The 16,563-nt window shown below is 40.8% G+C and overlaps 1 protein-coding gene across 1 annotated transcript; it reads right to left on the bottom strand.

The window, feature by feature from the left end:
• Nucleotides 1-1,231: 1,231 nt before the first annotated feature.
• On the bottom strand, nt 1,232-14,256 carry LOC131235591 (adoMet-dependent rRNA methyltransferase spb1). Its single transcript, XM_058232816.1, has 11 exons — nt 13,727-14,256; nt 12,203-12,250; nt 11,967-12,122; nt 11,824-11,870; nt 10,764-10,920; nt 10,605-10,666; nt 10,255-10,441; nt 10,064-10,153; nt 9,623-9,768; nt 9,365-9,494; nt 1,232-2,744 (listed from the first exon to the last, which is right to left on the bottom strand). Exons 1-11 carry the CDS (start codon nt 14,198-14,200, stop codon nt 1,722-1,724), a joined length of 2,520 nt encoding a protein of 839 aa, XP_058088799.1. The 5' UTR covers nt 14,201-14,256; the 3' UTR covers nt 1,232-1,721.
• Nucleotides 14,257-16,563: the final 2,307 nt, after the last annotated feature.

Below are 16,563 nucleotides of genomic sequence, written 5' to 3'. Positions count from 1 at the left end.
AATGCGATCAAATACCTACTTCCTCGCCCATGTACAGGGTTTTCAGATCTGACAAGTGCGCCCTTGGTTCAGTAATCTAGACCATTAATCTGTTGCATCCAACCATGGATGGACCAGAAATTACATCGTAAAGACAATCTTAATCTTTGCATGTAGACGACTATGAAGAGAATGGTCACATTCAAATGGAGAAACGCACCGAGATTGACTGTTAGAAACTACCAATGGGGAAGATTCTTATGGCATTGTCCATCTACATTGGGATGCAATATACTAATGGTCTGGATTTACCAATTTATGGGCCCGCCCCACTTGTTAAATTAACCCGTGTATATTGTAAAACGATGCAGGTTCTATCATGCAGTTCCTCCATGTTAATGTGAACATTGAGCCGTGGCGTTCTAAAGCATTGTTAAACTCACTGAGTCAACTCGGAGTGGCCTAAAATGAGATGAACTCATTTTTTCAAGTGTCCACCACTAAAGTCCTAACAGGGCCTTCTAGTTTGAGAGATAAAAAGATCAACAGTTTAGAATTGCATAGAGATGTGGAGCATGACAATGATGATGTGGGGCTAGACAAGTAAAATTGGGGAAAAATAAAAGAAAGTGGATCAGGTGCGGACCATGGGACTCGCCTGAATGCATATATCTTATATCCACACGTCCATCCTATTACCAGATCATTGTAGAGCATGAGCCCAAAAAAGATCCAATTCTCAGGTGGACCATATCATAGGAGGAAACAATGGTGATTCACCATTAATGGGCCACAAGTTTTGGATCAAGATGATATTTGTTTTTCCCCTTCATCCAGGTTTATGTGACCTTATCAACAGGTTGGATGGCAAATAAACATTATGGAAACATCAGTTTTGGATCAAGATGATATTTTTTGTCCCTTCATCCAAGTTTATCTGACCATATCAACAGGTTGGATGGCAAATAAAGATTACGGAAACATTATAGTGGTCAGTGGACCCTAGTAAGCTTTTAATAGTAAGACATTCAATCGCCAATGTTCCCTACAGTATGGTCCACCTGAGAATCGGATCTGTTTCATTTTTGGGCTCATGCTCTACAATGATCTGGAAAAACGGATGTAGAATATATACATCAAGTTGGGACCCACAGTGAGGGCCAAACTGTCTTGGGTGAGGTCAGGGCCACACATAATCCGCTCCCAAAAGAAACAGGGACATGGAGGATTTATTTCTTGTGAAGAGGAAAAGGGAAGATAAAATGAATTTTATTGGAAAGTTTTCCAAAGCATTCAACAACTGTCAAAGTACAACAAATACCAACATATTCCTGAGACACCATAAATTATATAGTATCATAAAATCCACAGAGAAGGGCATTAACATCCAGGTATGGAGGAGGCAATTCACTTAAAATTTTGTCTTCGCTTCAGATTTCTTTCAATTTAGTTTCCGTAGAGGCCAACTCAGAAGATTGCTTGGCCAAGGAAGGGCAAGAGAACCGCATGTCTAGTACTTTTTCATTGCCACAGTGGGTGGCATCTATTCAAAATTGGCATTTATCAAAGAAAATCTGGAAAGACAAAATAACCTGATATAGATCTCATCAAACAGCAACCTTGTCCAAGTTTAAATAATCAACAAGGAAGGTAAAAGAAATGAATAATCGAAAAACCCGCTTGTTGTGGCTATTTTGTACTTCAGTGGGGAGAGATGACAAGTAGCGTAACTGAGAAGCAGGTCAGTCACCCATGCTCATCTTGTTTTTCTTTCCTTTATTTCCTTTTTTCGCTGATGCTTTTGTAGCCCCTTTGCCTCCTCTTCGGCCACCTTTCCCTTTCACATTCTTTCCCTTCTTCAAGCCACCTTTCCCTGGCTTGCCCATTCCATGGGACCTTGCATCCTTCTTCATCCGCCTGTCAACAACCACCTTCCCTTTTCCACCCTTCACTTGGACCCCCTTCTTGGCAACCACATATTCCCTTTGAGGCTTCTTCGGAACTGCCTTCTTATAAAGCCGATCAATCATCTTCCCCTTTGACCGATCAGATATATCAGTCTGATCTGAAATGGAATTCGCCTTCTGACGAACCTTCTCAAGCTTTCTCATTGCTACCCGCTTTTTCCTAGCTTTGGCTTCGGCCACTTTCTTGGCTGGGCGGGCATCAATCTCTTTAAATTGTGCCTTCATTGCAGCCATCTCCTCTTTGGTCACTGGTTTGATTGGCTGCCGATGCCTCTTCTCCTCCTCTATAAACCAAGTTGGCAGACCTTCATCGTCGAACATGTATTTGTTGTAGGCATCATCAAGTATATGCTCCCTCTGCTTCTTCCGCAGCATCTTCTTGGCATAAGCCAGTATCTCTGCTTTCGCATCATCATCAATCTCCGATTCATCGGATGACGAAGAGTCGTCACTCGTGTCCATAGCTTCAGCAGGAACAATCTCAAAGTCTTCAGGCTGAGAAACTTGAGTTTTAGAGACACTCAAGTTCTCAGAACGAGTTTTATTTTCCTTGGGAATTTTTTGTATTGAGAGTTTTCTCTCTCGCACTTCCCCTTCGTCTTCGCTGTCATATCGTGCAAATTTCCCCTCTTCCGCCGCTTCGGCAAAGATATCCTGACTAAACCACTTCTCTGTAATCTGCTCTTGGGTTGGCTGTTCCTCCTCATGGAGCGGTACCATAAGAGGATTCACATCATTCTCTGCATCATCTCTGTCAGAATCATGATCTGAGGGAATTAGGTCATCCCCATCATCACCCTGTGTGAACAAACAAATGATTTGCAACATCAAGACAGAAAAATCACACAATATAATTAGCTGTGCAGTTAAGGATAGTGGTTACTTTCTCAAATATGGTCATAAAAATAACAGTAGACAACTGCACATGCTTCTTAAACAGGATATCAAGTTATCAACAGATCAAAAGGGGTAAGAGGAGATGAAATGGAATTCAAACCATTAACAATCATGGAACACTACAATTCCATTTTCTGACTAAATGTTACACTTCATGTGTACTGACACATCTTAAATTGTAGAATTTGAACCACAAATAACAGGATTTGAACATTGGTAATAAGCATTGCAATCTAGAAACTATCAGCCCCTTGTTGATAAATGTTTATCACAAAACATAAGATCTCCAGTTCAGGATTCGGCTTCATCCAGTATAGTTAAAAGGCAGAAGCCACAAGTGCCCTTAGATCGCTCCAGAGTCCAGAGGCCTGGATGCACCTAGATGCAACTGTCTTTTTCTTGTAAGTGGGAATTTTATTTGAAAAACAGAGAAACAACAACAACAAAACAGGGCTAAAATATCACAGGTAACCACGCTACAGCAAAAAGAAGGGAAGAAAATAGAAATAAGGCAGTAAGGCAATGCAATTTTTGCCTTATCTTCTATCAAAAAATAAGAAGAATACTCCTGCTTGCCCCGTTCCTAGGAAGATTGTCCGCGCCAGAGTTAGCCTCTATAGTAATCGCAGGGAAGGAAATAGTGTCCCCCACACGATCATCTCTTCATTCTTCAATCATGTCCACCACTCTCCAAGGGTATGAAGCTCATTTATTCCAAGAAATGATGTTTACTTGAGTCCACTCTAGGATAATCAGCCTTTCAAATAGTCCACGGCTATCTTTCAAGCTTGAGGAAGACCCACTACTTCTGCATAATTAGTCTTTGTATCCAATCCGCCGTGAGAACTGCACAATTGATTTGCTAGTATTGCCACAAAGAATGACCCCAATACCTGATGCCCTAGAGGACATCTCTAAAGCTGTGCACTCACATTGGTATGAGTAGCATGCACTTGGGGTTACCATGGATAAGGATGTGTCAGTGGTAGGTCCATTGATTCCTTTTGATTTTCCTTTTTTTCTTCCATGATTCTCGCTTATCATTTGGCTTTTCAACCAAGTATAGAGTCAGTAAAATGCCAGCTGGCACCAGAAAAGAGCCCCTCTTTTTATTATCGAAATGGTTAACCCCATCAATAAACCTTTTACATCAAAATTCAAACTATTATTGGTATGAATTTGTGACAAATGCAATTTATTCAGTCCTCTTGAGTTATGTTAGCATGAACCCGTTTAATCACTCAAAGCTGGAAAATCTCTCTCGAAAACAGCAAAGCCATTCCCAGCCAGACTGGCTTAAGAGGATCAGGTGATCTTGTCACATCAGAGAGGGAGCAATCCAAGAGGCCTGATACTTCAGTCCTTTCCAGTGACTGAAGATACCATGCCAGCACCCAATAAATATCGACAAAGACAGCCCTTTAAATCAGGGAACAGGCCAGCCTGGGCTCATAATATAAGAGTTCTAAAAATCTTGGACAAGCTGCAGTACATAAAGAGCCTTACCATTGAAAATCCTTTTTTTCTTTTTCTTTTCTTTTTTCTTTTTTTGAGAGAGAGAGGTTACTGTTGAAAATCTTATTGTTACTTTCTACCCACAACCCACAAAACAGCCAATGCCCCCATTTTCCACAGAAGCCTACAATAGGGCCCCACGCAGTTGTTGACTATCCTTCGAATAGCTACCAGACCAAGTCAAGCATAGTTCACATAATACCAAACTTGGAGAAATTGAAGCCCATATCTCCTTCATGAAATAGCGATGCAAAAGGAGATTATTAAAATCATCTACATTCCCACAACAAAGCATCTATTTGCCAAACATGTCCCTCCATTCTTGAGGTGATCAATTGTGAGAATTTTGTCGATACAGATTGTCACACAAAGGGCCTCACTTTTAGTGGGACCAGAACAGACAAATAAAAGACAATACCAATGATCTGGTCACAGTGGTCTCCACCAGGGATTGCTCGAGAGATCTGAGGTGAAAATCCCACTAAATTCCAAAGCGATATCCTTCTGTCAGTATGAACTTGCAGGATATAAATTCCTTGAAGAAGCCCAAGCATCCTCCCCAGACTGATAATCACATAATGTCCTTTGGATATCAGATGGAACAAATGGCACCAAACAATCTTTTCCCCTTGATGCAGGAAGGAATTAATTGAGTCACCTCTACAACTGGCAATGAACTAAACATCTTCAAATAACTCCAAAGGAAGCCTTCAAGCACAATACATCTTCCCAGAAACAAGGTATTCCAAAACAGTTACGTAATGGTAACGATGGTAACCGTTATGTGTTACGGGGTCATAACGGCCATTATGGGGGAAATGGCCCATAACAACCACCTAACGGTCCTGTGATGGCCGTAACAGCCAGGTAATGATCCATTACCAGGGGGCGGCCATTACGGCCACCATTACCCTGCCCAGAAATGCACATTTTCCCAGTACCAATTATGAAAGGCAAACTGTTGGAACAATAGGCATGTGCCCATGAAATAGCTCTACAAATAGGCGAACCAGATCCGATGGATGCATGTCTGATACCCCACCCATCATTAGCTTTCATGTTTTCACTACAATAACCATTCCACAAAGGGACTCCTCCCCACTCCCCAGCCTCAAAACCCGTTTACCTAGCATAGCCAGGTTAACTGTTCCAGTGCTTCTTAATCCAAGGTCATCACACTTAATTGCCAAGCGCACATTATCCCACGACACCAAACAGAACTTGTGAGATCCAAACCTGTCATTCCACAAGAACTGCTTGATAATAGATTCAATCGAAGTCACGGGGCACCAGGGAAATGACAGAAGGTATAACGGCAGTGAGGAAAGGAACGCCTTTATATGGGTAATTATCCAACCTAGAGGGGAGTTTGCATTTCCAAATCACCATCATTTCATTATATCTTTCTAAAACTGAGTCCCAAACTCCCACACCCCCATTGGAGACCCAAATGCCAAGTTAATTCAGCTGAAAGGCAGCCAGCCTGCAACCAATCACCCTTGCAATAGAAGATACCCCCAGTATTGAGATCGGCACTGATGATGCTGCTTTTGAAGATATTCATCCTAAGTCCATAAACCACTTCGAAACATACTAATATTTCCATAAAATTCTTGGCATCCGATATTAAACCATCATCAAATAGTAAGGTGTCATCCACGTACTGCATATGAGTAACAAAAATATGCTTTCTTAAGAGTATTCATCAATAAATTCATTTTGATAAACAACTCGTCGAAAACAGATTTTCCCAAAATGAAGGTGCTCTGAGATTCTGAAATGACAGTGCCAATCACCTTCTTGAAACACAACCCTAAAACTCTAGCAGTGAGTTTGTAAATAAAAGGTCTAAAATCGATAACATGTTCAGCACCATCCTTCTTCAGGATGAGGACAAAGAAAGAGGCACCCAAGGACTTGTAGAAGTCTTCAAAAACTATCATGACACCCACTTTATTCACACTCCCACATTCTGGTTGAATAGTAGAGGAAATCTATCAAGACCCAAGGCCCAATAACGGCATGAGTCAGAAAGACTGGCCTCAAAATCCTTGAGAAAGAAGGCATATCTGATCTTCAGGACTTGGGAAGGATATCATATCAAAATTAACACCTCTGAGCAGCAGCTAACAGAAAAGTCTTCAGGAAAAAAAAAAGCAGCAGAGAATAATCTGATGAAACAGTAGCAGACTACATCCTTCTCCAAGAAAACTTGATCGTTACAGCAGAAAAATGATTTGTTCTTCTTGAGCATTTGCTAACTTGTGAAAGTAAGCCGTATTGTTGCCTCCTTGATCCATCCATCCATGATTTCTACATCCAGTTAACACTTCTTCCCTCAAAACATCATCCAGAACTTCCGCCAGCACCAGCTTCTCTGTGGCAGCAAAGCAAGCAGATATCTGGACTCTTCTTCAATACATTCCAAATCATCAAGCTCTTTTATAGATATTTGGTTTGGTTGCTTTCAGGTCCACAAGAACTTCTAAATTCCATACTTTCAACTTCTCCGTTAGCATACAAAGCTTCATAGATAACCAACGAGCGTCACAAGCTGCATATCCCAAAGTACTAAAGAAGATCCAAGAGCCTTCAACTGGCGATACAAACACAGGAAGATTAAGCCATATACATTCAATTCTGAATGATTTGGGACCCATGACTTGAGCTTGGAAGAAAGACACAGGCTTATTTGGCCAAGTGAATTTAGCTCCCTAGTGAGGGAGATTGGCCAGCCCCCAATTTTAAATGAATTCATTGAATCCTATCATATTTGATGCAATTCTTGAGTATTGACCCTCCCAGTTTTCCGTGGTTGTATCTAATGATGTTCAAGTCCCCACTCAAAAACCAAGGGGCACCCAACAATTAAGAGGACCTCTGAGCTCCTCCCAAAAATCCTATCTCAAACCTGGGTCATTTGGACCACATTAGTTTTTTCAGTAGCTTTAGATCTAAAAATTAATTTTAATGCAATCAAAATAGAACTAAGTTTAATGCTATTACATATCTTAGACCGTATGATAGACACTACTTCCAAAGACCCTGTGATGAGGACATCACATCAGGTACGCCTCTGCGCACGTATCAGAGGAAGGGGCGGGCCCCAATCTCTCCGTGGCTAGGCAAGTATCCATGTTGAAACCCCCATAGTGCATGTACGAGCATCTGGAAAACCCCACACTGGAAAATTGCACACAGGTTGCTTTATAAATTGATTTGGAATGTTGGATTTGAGGGACACAATGATCGAACCGTTGGAAAGCATGGATTACATGATCTGGTCATTGATTGTGGACCATTTTTCATTATAGGACAGATATTTGTTTTAGGAGTTAGTTTTATGTTTGATTTATGCTTTTGGACAATTTATAAGTGGTTTTATATGTTTTTTCTTAGACTATGGTTATTTTGGTTAAAAGACATATAGCAAGGACTATTTTGTAATTTTCTAAAAGCTCTTGAGACTATATAAAAGGGGTGTGTTGAGCTCTCCCTAATGGTGGATTTCTCAAAAAAAAAAAAACCTTCTTTGTTTCTTCTTCTTCATGTGATGTGAAGACTTGTTCCATGCAATTTTGAATGAATATCAATGCAATGCCAATCTTCAATCACGGGAGTGTGAGGCTTCCAGTTATCCACCTTTGAATCTTCCTTCTCCGTTCGAGGTATTTTGTTGAAATATCTTTTGTTTTTCACCCAAACTATCCAAAACATTTCCAAATATCTTCTTTCTTCATTAGCCTCTCCATCAAAACCCCACAATTACGGACCAAACCCAAGCCGACCAGACCCCACATGTGTGACCGTACGACCACACGTGCGAGCCCCACGGCTGGTCCATACGGCCCAATATTCCTTCCCCCTTGCATCTTTGATCCTTCCTTCCAAAACCCTAACCCTACCCCAAAATCCCAAATCTCTCAATTTTCCCTAAATTCACAAACCCTAGATCTCCAAATCCTTCAATTAACCTAAAATCCATAATTTCCATATATCCAAAACCCTAATTCCTATCTCATAATACATAAACCCTTTAATCCCTCCATCCAATTCCCCAATTTAGCCCTAATTTCACCCTTTTCCCCCAAACTTCCCTAACCCTAGCTTCACCCACACACAAATCTAGTAAACCTTGGGTAGTATTAGTCATTCCCCTTTACAATAGACCTAACCCTATGCTATTTGGATGTTCCTACATTCATTAGATCTGAGTTTTTAATGTTTATTGATCTTGTAGGACGATGCTTGACAACTTAATCTTAAACTATGCATGATTTCCTCTTAAAATGTTGATATTTGTGATGATGTTAGCAAAAATTGTGGTTTTTATTAGTTAATTTAATTTTGTTGATTGATCTCTCACATTATTTGAGTTCATGCATTGGTCATGCATCACCCTAACAATTAAACATTCCAATGAATCCACAAACCATCCCAATTAAACCAATCAAAACTCAACAAAATCATTCAAAAGAAAACTAACATTAAAACCTAAGGCAATTAAGAAAAAACAAATATCTCAGTCAAGCATCCATTTATCAACCTAATAATCAATGATCAAACATCCATCAACCAGTAATCATTAATCAAAAGCTAAAGTGCTAGGCCCCATGGATGTCAAAATAGATAATAAATCAAAGCTTTGATCTTGTAAGAAGGGGTATTTTGGGTGTCAAAATGCTCAAAATTTCTTAGATTCCAATTCAAATCTAAGAATTTTGACAGAAGTGGTATTTTCCATAAATCAAAGCTTAAATCTAAAGGGTATCTCGCATCACTGAGGCACCCATAATCACAAGGGTATCTCGCATCACTGAGGTACCCATAATCATAAGGGTATCTCGCATCATTCAACAGGTAGTACTCAGGGATAGCACCTTGCCTGAGACGCAAGGAAAGCACATCGCCAAAGGCCCAAGGCGCAGTGCAGGCGGCCCAAGCACCTCAGACCTATGCCTCGCCATGCACCTATATCACCTTTAACTTCATTGGTTTCATCATACCTTCAATAAATCCCCACCATCCTTACTAAGGGCCAGCTTTGCACGTTTCCGCTGCTTAGCAGTTCCTTCTTTTCTACTCACGAATCGTTCATAAGCTTGATCAAGGAGTTCCTCCATTTGCTCATCATACCTAACCAAGAGTAATCAAATGCATCATTACATATCCACAGCAAGCAGATCAATCATCATTTATTTGTACAGGAAAGACGCTAATATCATCTGCAACCTATCGACTACATCAAAAGATTAGAGAATTACCGTCTTTGTTCATCATCAGAATCAATATCACTGGGTGAATCTTCCTTGTAAGAAGCTGCAGGGTTTTCTTCAACCTCGCTGTCATTGAAGTCGTCATTCTCATCAATAAACTCTGTGGAATCAACAGCCCGCAGTTCTTTCTTTCCCTGAAGCGAACATGGAAATGGCATGGAGATATCACAACTGCATGTCTCAAAGGAACGGGAGTGCCAAAAGGTGAACCAGCAAGGTCAAGCTGTGCAGTCTTTTTTCTTCTTTGGAAATATTATGGTCATACAACAAGTCTACAATATTACTATGGTCATATATTATTGGAAAAAGGAATTATCATTATAGCAACCAGTCAATTCTTTGATGGGTTGGAATATCCTTTAAAGCAGCAGACAGAATTTCAAATTTTGGAAACTATGTTGAAACATGTAAATTGAAGCACAAACTAACCTTGATAGAAGAAAGAGAAAACAATTCGTGATCAACATAACTATCTCCCGTTGCATCTATTTGCATGCCTGTTGCTTTGCGAGCTTTGTCCTGGAGATTGCAATCAATGAAAGAAAGAGCAAATCAGCTAAAAGAAATGCATAGCAAATTCATCTTTCTTGCTAAATTGTTTTTTAAACAAGATTGCTAACCTTTGCACGTCTTTTTGCAAGGATTTTTTTATCTCTCTTCTTCTTGCGCTCCATTGCGTAGGTCAACTCCTCCATTTCATTAAGAATGCGATCATCGTCATCGCCCTTAGTGCAATCTTGAGCATCATTATCAATTGAAGCAACTTTTTGAGCAGGTGACAACGCCTTCCTTATGCGCATGCGCCACCTACAAATAGTAAAACACGTGTAAATGCCTAATTAATTTAGAACTAGTGATCATAACCATTTCGAGAAGTAACATACACAAGTTCTGATTCAAAATGCCACCAACAGAGATTCGTTTCAAACTTGCAAGTAATAAGGAGTACGTAGAACAGCACAGGACTTACTTCAGGATATGCTTGAAATCCTGCTTTCCTAGAACACGTAGATCGTCGCATAGAGCTTTAATCTAAAATTAAAATTAAGCTAGATGGTCAGAATTGGCTGCAGGAGGGGAAAAGGAGAGAAATAAATCTTGAAAAACGAAACCAAAAATGATAAATCACCTCCTCTGTTGTTAATGTATGATCTTTGAGCGATAAACAAGCAGGATCCTCGAACGATATAGATGTAACCGAACCAAGAATTTCCAGCGGTGATTCAGACCACACAAAATCCGAAGCCGAACATACCTTCCTTAAAGTTGTAACTCCATCCTCATACCTGTGGAAAAACATAATAAATTGCATGTTAAAGGCATTCACAAAACAACTTCAAGATGCCCAACACAAACAGACAGTCCATATAAAAGGTATGGAGATCAAGGAAGCGCCACATGTACCTCCAGATGCAGCCATGTGTGCTAGCGCACATAGGATTTTGAGTCATGCATCATGTGGAAGCCACCTTGTAGATCCTTCGACAAAATATTCAGGCTACTCAAGGATCAAGTAATCCAAACATGAAAAATACAACAGCAAATGGCCCGAAGAATTTGGAAGTTCCTGTAGACCATCAGTTGTTTTCATACATGTGTGACCTAGACATATGATCTACACAGTGGGCTCCACCTGATACACAGATCAGATGTCCTACACAAATGCCGAGTATAACACATCCTATGTGTGGTTGGAACGTGTGACAGCATCTAGAGGTGCATGTTCCTTTTTCTATATGAAGATGTGCATGTTGAAGGGTGCATGTGAGACAAGAAAAGCTCATACAGAATACAATCATCATCATCTAAGCTTTACCCCAAATAAATGAGGTTGGCAAAATCTCATATGGACTTTTTTAAGGGTGTGTTTGGTTGCACAAAATATGATGATATTTCATGATTAATCAGTCTAATTTGGTGCACGATATCATAAAATTTCTTGATATTTGGTGAACCAAACGCACCCTAACAGAAAACCTCATATATCCGTCTCTGCCATGGAATGTCTGTGTCCATGCTGGTTCATGTTGACAGCAAAAAAAACTAAATGTCATATTCAGAAAGTAGTCTATCTAGCGTACTGCTAATCAAATTTATTTAAATATACCGCCAGCAACTGCAAACAAACAGCAGCCATCATGCTTTTGCCAATAGTGCAAACAAAACCCACCAAAAAAGAGAAGGCTTACCCTTCCCTGTGTCTCTTTTGTTTTGTTCCTCGAAGAACATCAACCACCTGCATCAGATGCCCAAGTAGTATGAGAACAAAACAATCTCAATTAGTATGGACAGCATGCATCAATCTCTGAGTCAAAGAACTTATTTAAATTACCTTAGGGGGTTCTATAGCTCCCTGAAATAGATGCTTAACATCAAGAAGGCGAGGATCAATCTTTGCAGGGGCCTTATATCTAAGACCGACCACATAAATTTCCGCAGATGTTGAACGACTAGCAACAGGTTTAGTCACCTCTACTTTGTCAAATAGCTGCCACGCAAATTACACCATCCATATGAACCACCTACAGAGATGAACAAACAAGTCCTGAGCGAGAAAAGAAACCTCACCTGCTTGAGACAGTAGAGAACAGCACTATAGTCCTGTGACCTGAAAACCTGTCACAAAATAGTAGAAAGCATTAGCAAACAAAGGGGACTGGTGATATACTTGCCAAGCCAGGAATATTTGAAAACTAAAAAATTCAACTATCCAATGAACAGTGCAAGGGCACTAAAAGGAAGATCTCAGAAAGGCATTCACATAAAACACCTCCAATGTAAAATAGAAATTTGAGAGGGATAAACACAGAGACTGGAGACAGGCACATTAAGCAATACTTCTTGGTTGCACAAGCTAGGAATAGCCAATTCTCATTAGTCTTTATAAAATAAAACTAAAATACACCGAATGTATCTCTATCTAGTAAAATATAAAGAAAATACTTATTAACCAGTTGCATATATAAAATAATAATAATAATAATAATAATAATAATAACTTAGCTAAATACGATATTGAAAGTTGACTTAAAACGAAAAAAAAAAGGTACAAACTCGGTGGCTAAAGGCAGATTTGACAGAAGTGGCCAACAGTAGGAGGAACTTCATAGAGGGGAGGAAGAGTGGCAACTCAATTAGAAACTTTCTGCTACTAAGGGGTCGTTTGGATGCCTGTAAGTTCTGTAAGTGGGAAGTGATTTACAGGTAAGTCACTTACAGGTGGTGTTTGGAGGAAATTCACCTGTAAGTCACACACAAAAATGGGGCTGGGGTGAGAATTCACTTCCCTGTAAGTGGTTTACAGCTGAAAATCACTTCAGGTGAAAGTCACAACTTCAAAACTTACAGACATCCAAACGACCCCTTAGGAGAAACTTCCTGCTATTGAAACTTATTGTGTAGTCTTACATAAGCAGTTGCATTTCCCCACAGGAAAATCCAAAATCTGAAAGGTCCCATTTCAAACATGAAAGAAGAAGGACAGCTGGTAACATCAACAGGGAAGAACATCATGGCAATGCTTCCTAAGACAATGGACTATTTTGTAGTGTCAGGCGTAAATCGTGTACTCAAGTAAGCTATTCTTATTATTTTCTTATACAACGACAACAACTAAGGAATTTAGAGACAGGCTGACTCCAACACTGAATGCCCATCGCACTGCCTTCTTGGGGGGAAAGGGAATGGTGAACGAAAATAGGTGATGTAGAAGGTACTAAGGTTATCTGCTTTTGGATCCAATACAATGTTGAAATTTCAGTATCCCTAGTAAAATAAATAAATAAAGGCAGCAAGAAAGGACACTCCCAAGGATGATGAAAGCAGCGGCTGTGACTACAATAACAGCAATAGATAATATGCAAGAAACTAGCATTACCAATTCAATAAAGAAGCAACCAAAAGAAGAAGAAGAAGAAGAAAAAGCATTGGTAACCCTACTAGACTAATTTCACCCTGCTTCAAAAGAAAAAGGTGGCATTTGACATAGCGAAATGAGGAAAACGAATGCTCCAAAACCATAACATAAACTATTAAATTACCAAAAAAGAAAAAAAAGATGAAAAGAAAGAAGAAAACCAATAAAAACCCCACCTTGGTGACGAAAGTCCCCTTGGGTGCCAAGAACTCAGTGGCGAGCTTGACGGCATCGACAACCAAAGCAGCCTGACTAGTGGCCTCCTGAGCCCAAGCGCCACCAACATTGGGGGAACCGTCGTGCAAGACAATATCAAAAGCACGGCAGCCGTTTTCATCCATGAGCTTCTTGATGGAGGAGCGGCAGCGTTGAGTGGTGATGTCCTCCTCGATGGAGAGAGCGCCGCGGATAGGACGGATGGGGAAGAGGTCGACGCCGAGGACGAAGCTGCCGACGGGGACATGGCGGACGGCGACCTGCAACCAACCGCCAGGGGCGGCGCAGAGATCGAGGACGGAGCGGGAGGAAGGGAGGAAACGGAACTTGGCGTCGAGCTGGAGGAGCTTGAAAGCAGCTCTAGAACGGTAACCTTGCTCCTTCGCTAGGTGATAGTACTTATCCAATCTATGCTTGCCCTTGGCTTTTCCCATCTCGCTCCACCTCTCTACCTCGCTCGCGCTCTCTGTCTCTCTCTCTCTCTCTCTCTCTCTCTCTCGGGTTTAGGGTTCTTATGACTCTGGTCGGTAGCGAGGAGTTTTACGGTGTCCTCGGTCGGTACTCGCACCAGTTCCACTTCCGCGTGCGTGATCCAAGCCGCTCATCTTTGACTCCCCTGTGTAAGTCGCGTCGGTGTCATCATCTCGTGCCGTGCGCCCTAAGCCCTGTAAGGCTATAGCTTTGGGACGCGGATTGGCTCATAGTCGGTGCTCTGTGGGCCCGGTTTCACCCATTCCGTTCATCCATTTTTTACGGATCATTTTAGGGCTCTGTGCCAAAAATGAGAGGGATATAAATCTCAGGTGGACCACACCACAGGAAAACAATAGTGATAAGATATCCACCATTAAAATTCTCATAAGGCCTACTGTACTGTTTATTTGACATCCAATATGTTAATTAAGTTATAAAGACCAAAAGAACTCAAAAAGTTTTTAATGGTTGACATTCATTCAACCCTGTTTCCTATAATGTGGTCCACTTGAGATTAAGATATACCTTATTTTTCATACCATAAAATGATCTAGAAAAATATACATACCGCATAGATGAAACACATACATTATGATGGGGCCCGGCTAAGGACCGGCCGTGGGAGAGTAGCCAATCCGTTTCCAGAGCTCGTGGAGCACCTAAACTTTGCTTGAGAGGGAAACAGATCGGCTACTCCCCTGCCACCGGCCAATGGCTGATGGTGGTGCTCTGTGGGCCCCACCATGATGTATATATTTCATCCATGCCGTCCATATATTTTTCTAGATCATTTTATAGAATGACATAAAAAATGAGATATATCCCAATGTCAAGTGGACCGCATTATTGGAAATAGCGTTGAATGAGCTTACACCATTAAAAACTTTTTTGGGGCCATAGAAGTTTTGTATCAAGCTGATCCTTGTCCTTTTTCCTTAAGCTGGGGCTTTTATGACTCAATTAACATATTGGATGTCAAATAAACAGTACAATAGGGCTCAGGAGGATTTTAATGGTGGATATCCAATCACTATTGTTTTCCTGTGGTGTGGTCCACCTGAGACTTATATCCATCTCATTTTTAGGATCAAATAATAAAATGATCTGTAAAAATATATGAACGGAATGGATGAAACACATACATCATGGCGGGGCCCATAGACTACCAGCCACTGGGCTGATGGCAGGGGGAGTAGCCAATCCGTTTCTGCTCAAGAGGAAGGTCGGGCTTCAAATCTAGCCACTGTATGTATCTAGATGGGGTTGAACCAAGGCCTATGATGAAATTACCAGACCTGGTCAAATCATTATGGTGGCCACTATTATACAATGAGAATGGCTTGTTCAAAGACACTCACCAACAATTCCCATTCATTGTACAGTTACATTGAATTCTTGTCATGTTTCAAAATATCCACGCTTTATATATGATTCGACTCATAAGGATACCCAACAAGTTTCATTATTAAACTTATTTCAAAATGTTGATCCTTGAATCCTTTTCCTTAAAAAGCAAGGGCTGACCACGTCCATGCTCAAGGCTTTAAGGTATTAGCTAGGCTAGGCCCAATCCCACCTTAGCCCGTTGTCATGCCTACTCTAGCCCACTAGTAGCAAGGAGATGCATCAACAAGGTGGTAATGATGTGGTCCCAAGGTCAACCCAAACCTTAATGGCCCCACCAAAACAGGCCCACACAGCCCAGCAAAAAAACTATTAAAATCACTCTCCAACTTGAATATTCTCATCTATCCATTTGTTAAATGAACTACACATACACAAAGAAATGCCCATGAGAGCCTACATTCAAGACCTTGCTCCTTAGCTAGGTGGTAGTACTTATCCAAATCTATGCTTGCCCTTGGATTTTCCCATCTAGCTTTAGCACTCACCTCTCTACCTCTCTTAGGTGTATTTACACTTAGGGCGTGTTTGGATTTCGGGCCTAGATGGTACAGCAATGTATAATTTAATAAAATATACATTTCAGCTGGTTTGAATCCAAACACCAATGCGTGGTACGCTGACGGCTCAAGTATGTTGCCGAACCGTTTTCCTTTGTCCACGCATCTCGTCAGTCACATTACAATGCAGGCCGCAGCGCAGTGCTTTCATTGCACTGCACCATCATATCAGAAATGTTTAAAAATAATAATAAATAAATAAATCCGAATCTATCGTTTTTCTTCTGGTATCGGAACCGGATTTCTTCAACCAAGACAACGAAGTAGATGATGGTTCGGACAAAACCCTAGTTGATTTCTTTGACGACTTCAGTTGCTTCCCAAGGCTAGATTTGATGTTGCTGGAGGAGGAGAAGGAA

The sequence above is a fragment of the Magnolia sinica genome, chromosome 19, assembly GCF_029962835.1.
Source record: "Magnolia sinica isolate HGM2019 chromosome 19, MsV1, whole genome shotgun sequence".
NCBI classification, from domain to species: Eukaryota; Viridiplantae; Streptophyta; class Magnoliopsida; order Magnoliales; family Magnoliaceae; genus Magnolia; species Magnolia sinica.
This window is presented reverse-complemented; position numbering and strand designations above follow the sequence as displayed.

Excerpts from the sequence above, each read along its gene's own strand:
- LOC131235591 (XM_058232816.1), bottom strand. The coding sequence starts at position 14,200 with ATGGGAAAAGCCAAGGGCAAGCATAGATTGGATAAGTACTATCACCTA. Across the intron at positions 12,123-12,202 it reads TTCTCTACTGTCTCAAGCAG|CTATTTGACAAAGTAGAGGT; the intron begins GTGAGGTTTCTT and ends TTTGCGTGGCAG. Across the intron at positions 2,745-9,364 it reads ATGGTGGGGATTTATTGAAG|GGTGATGATGGGGATGACCT; the intron begins GTATGATGAAAC and ends TTGTTCACACAG.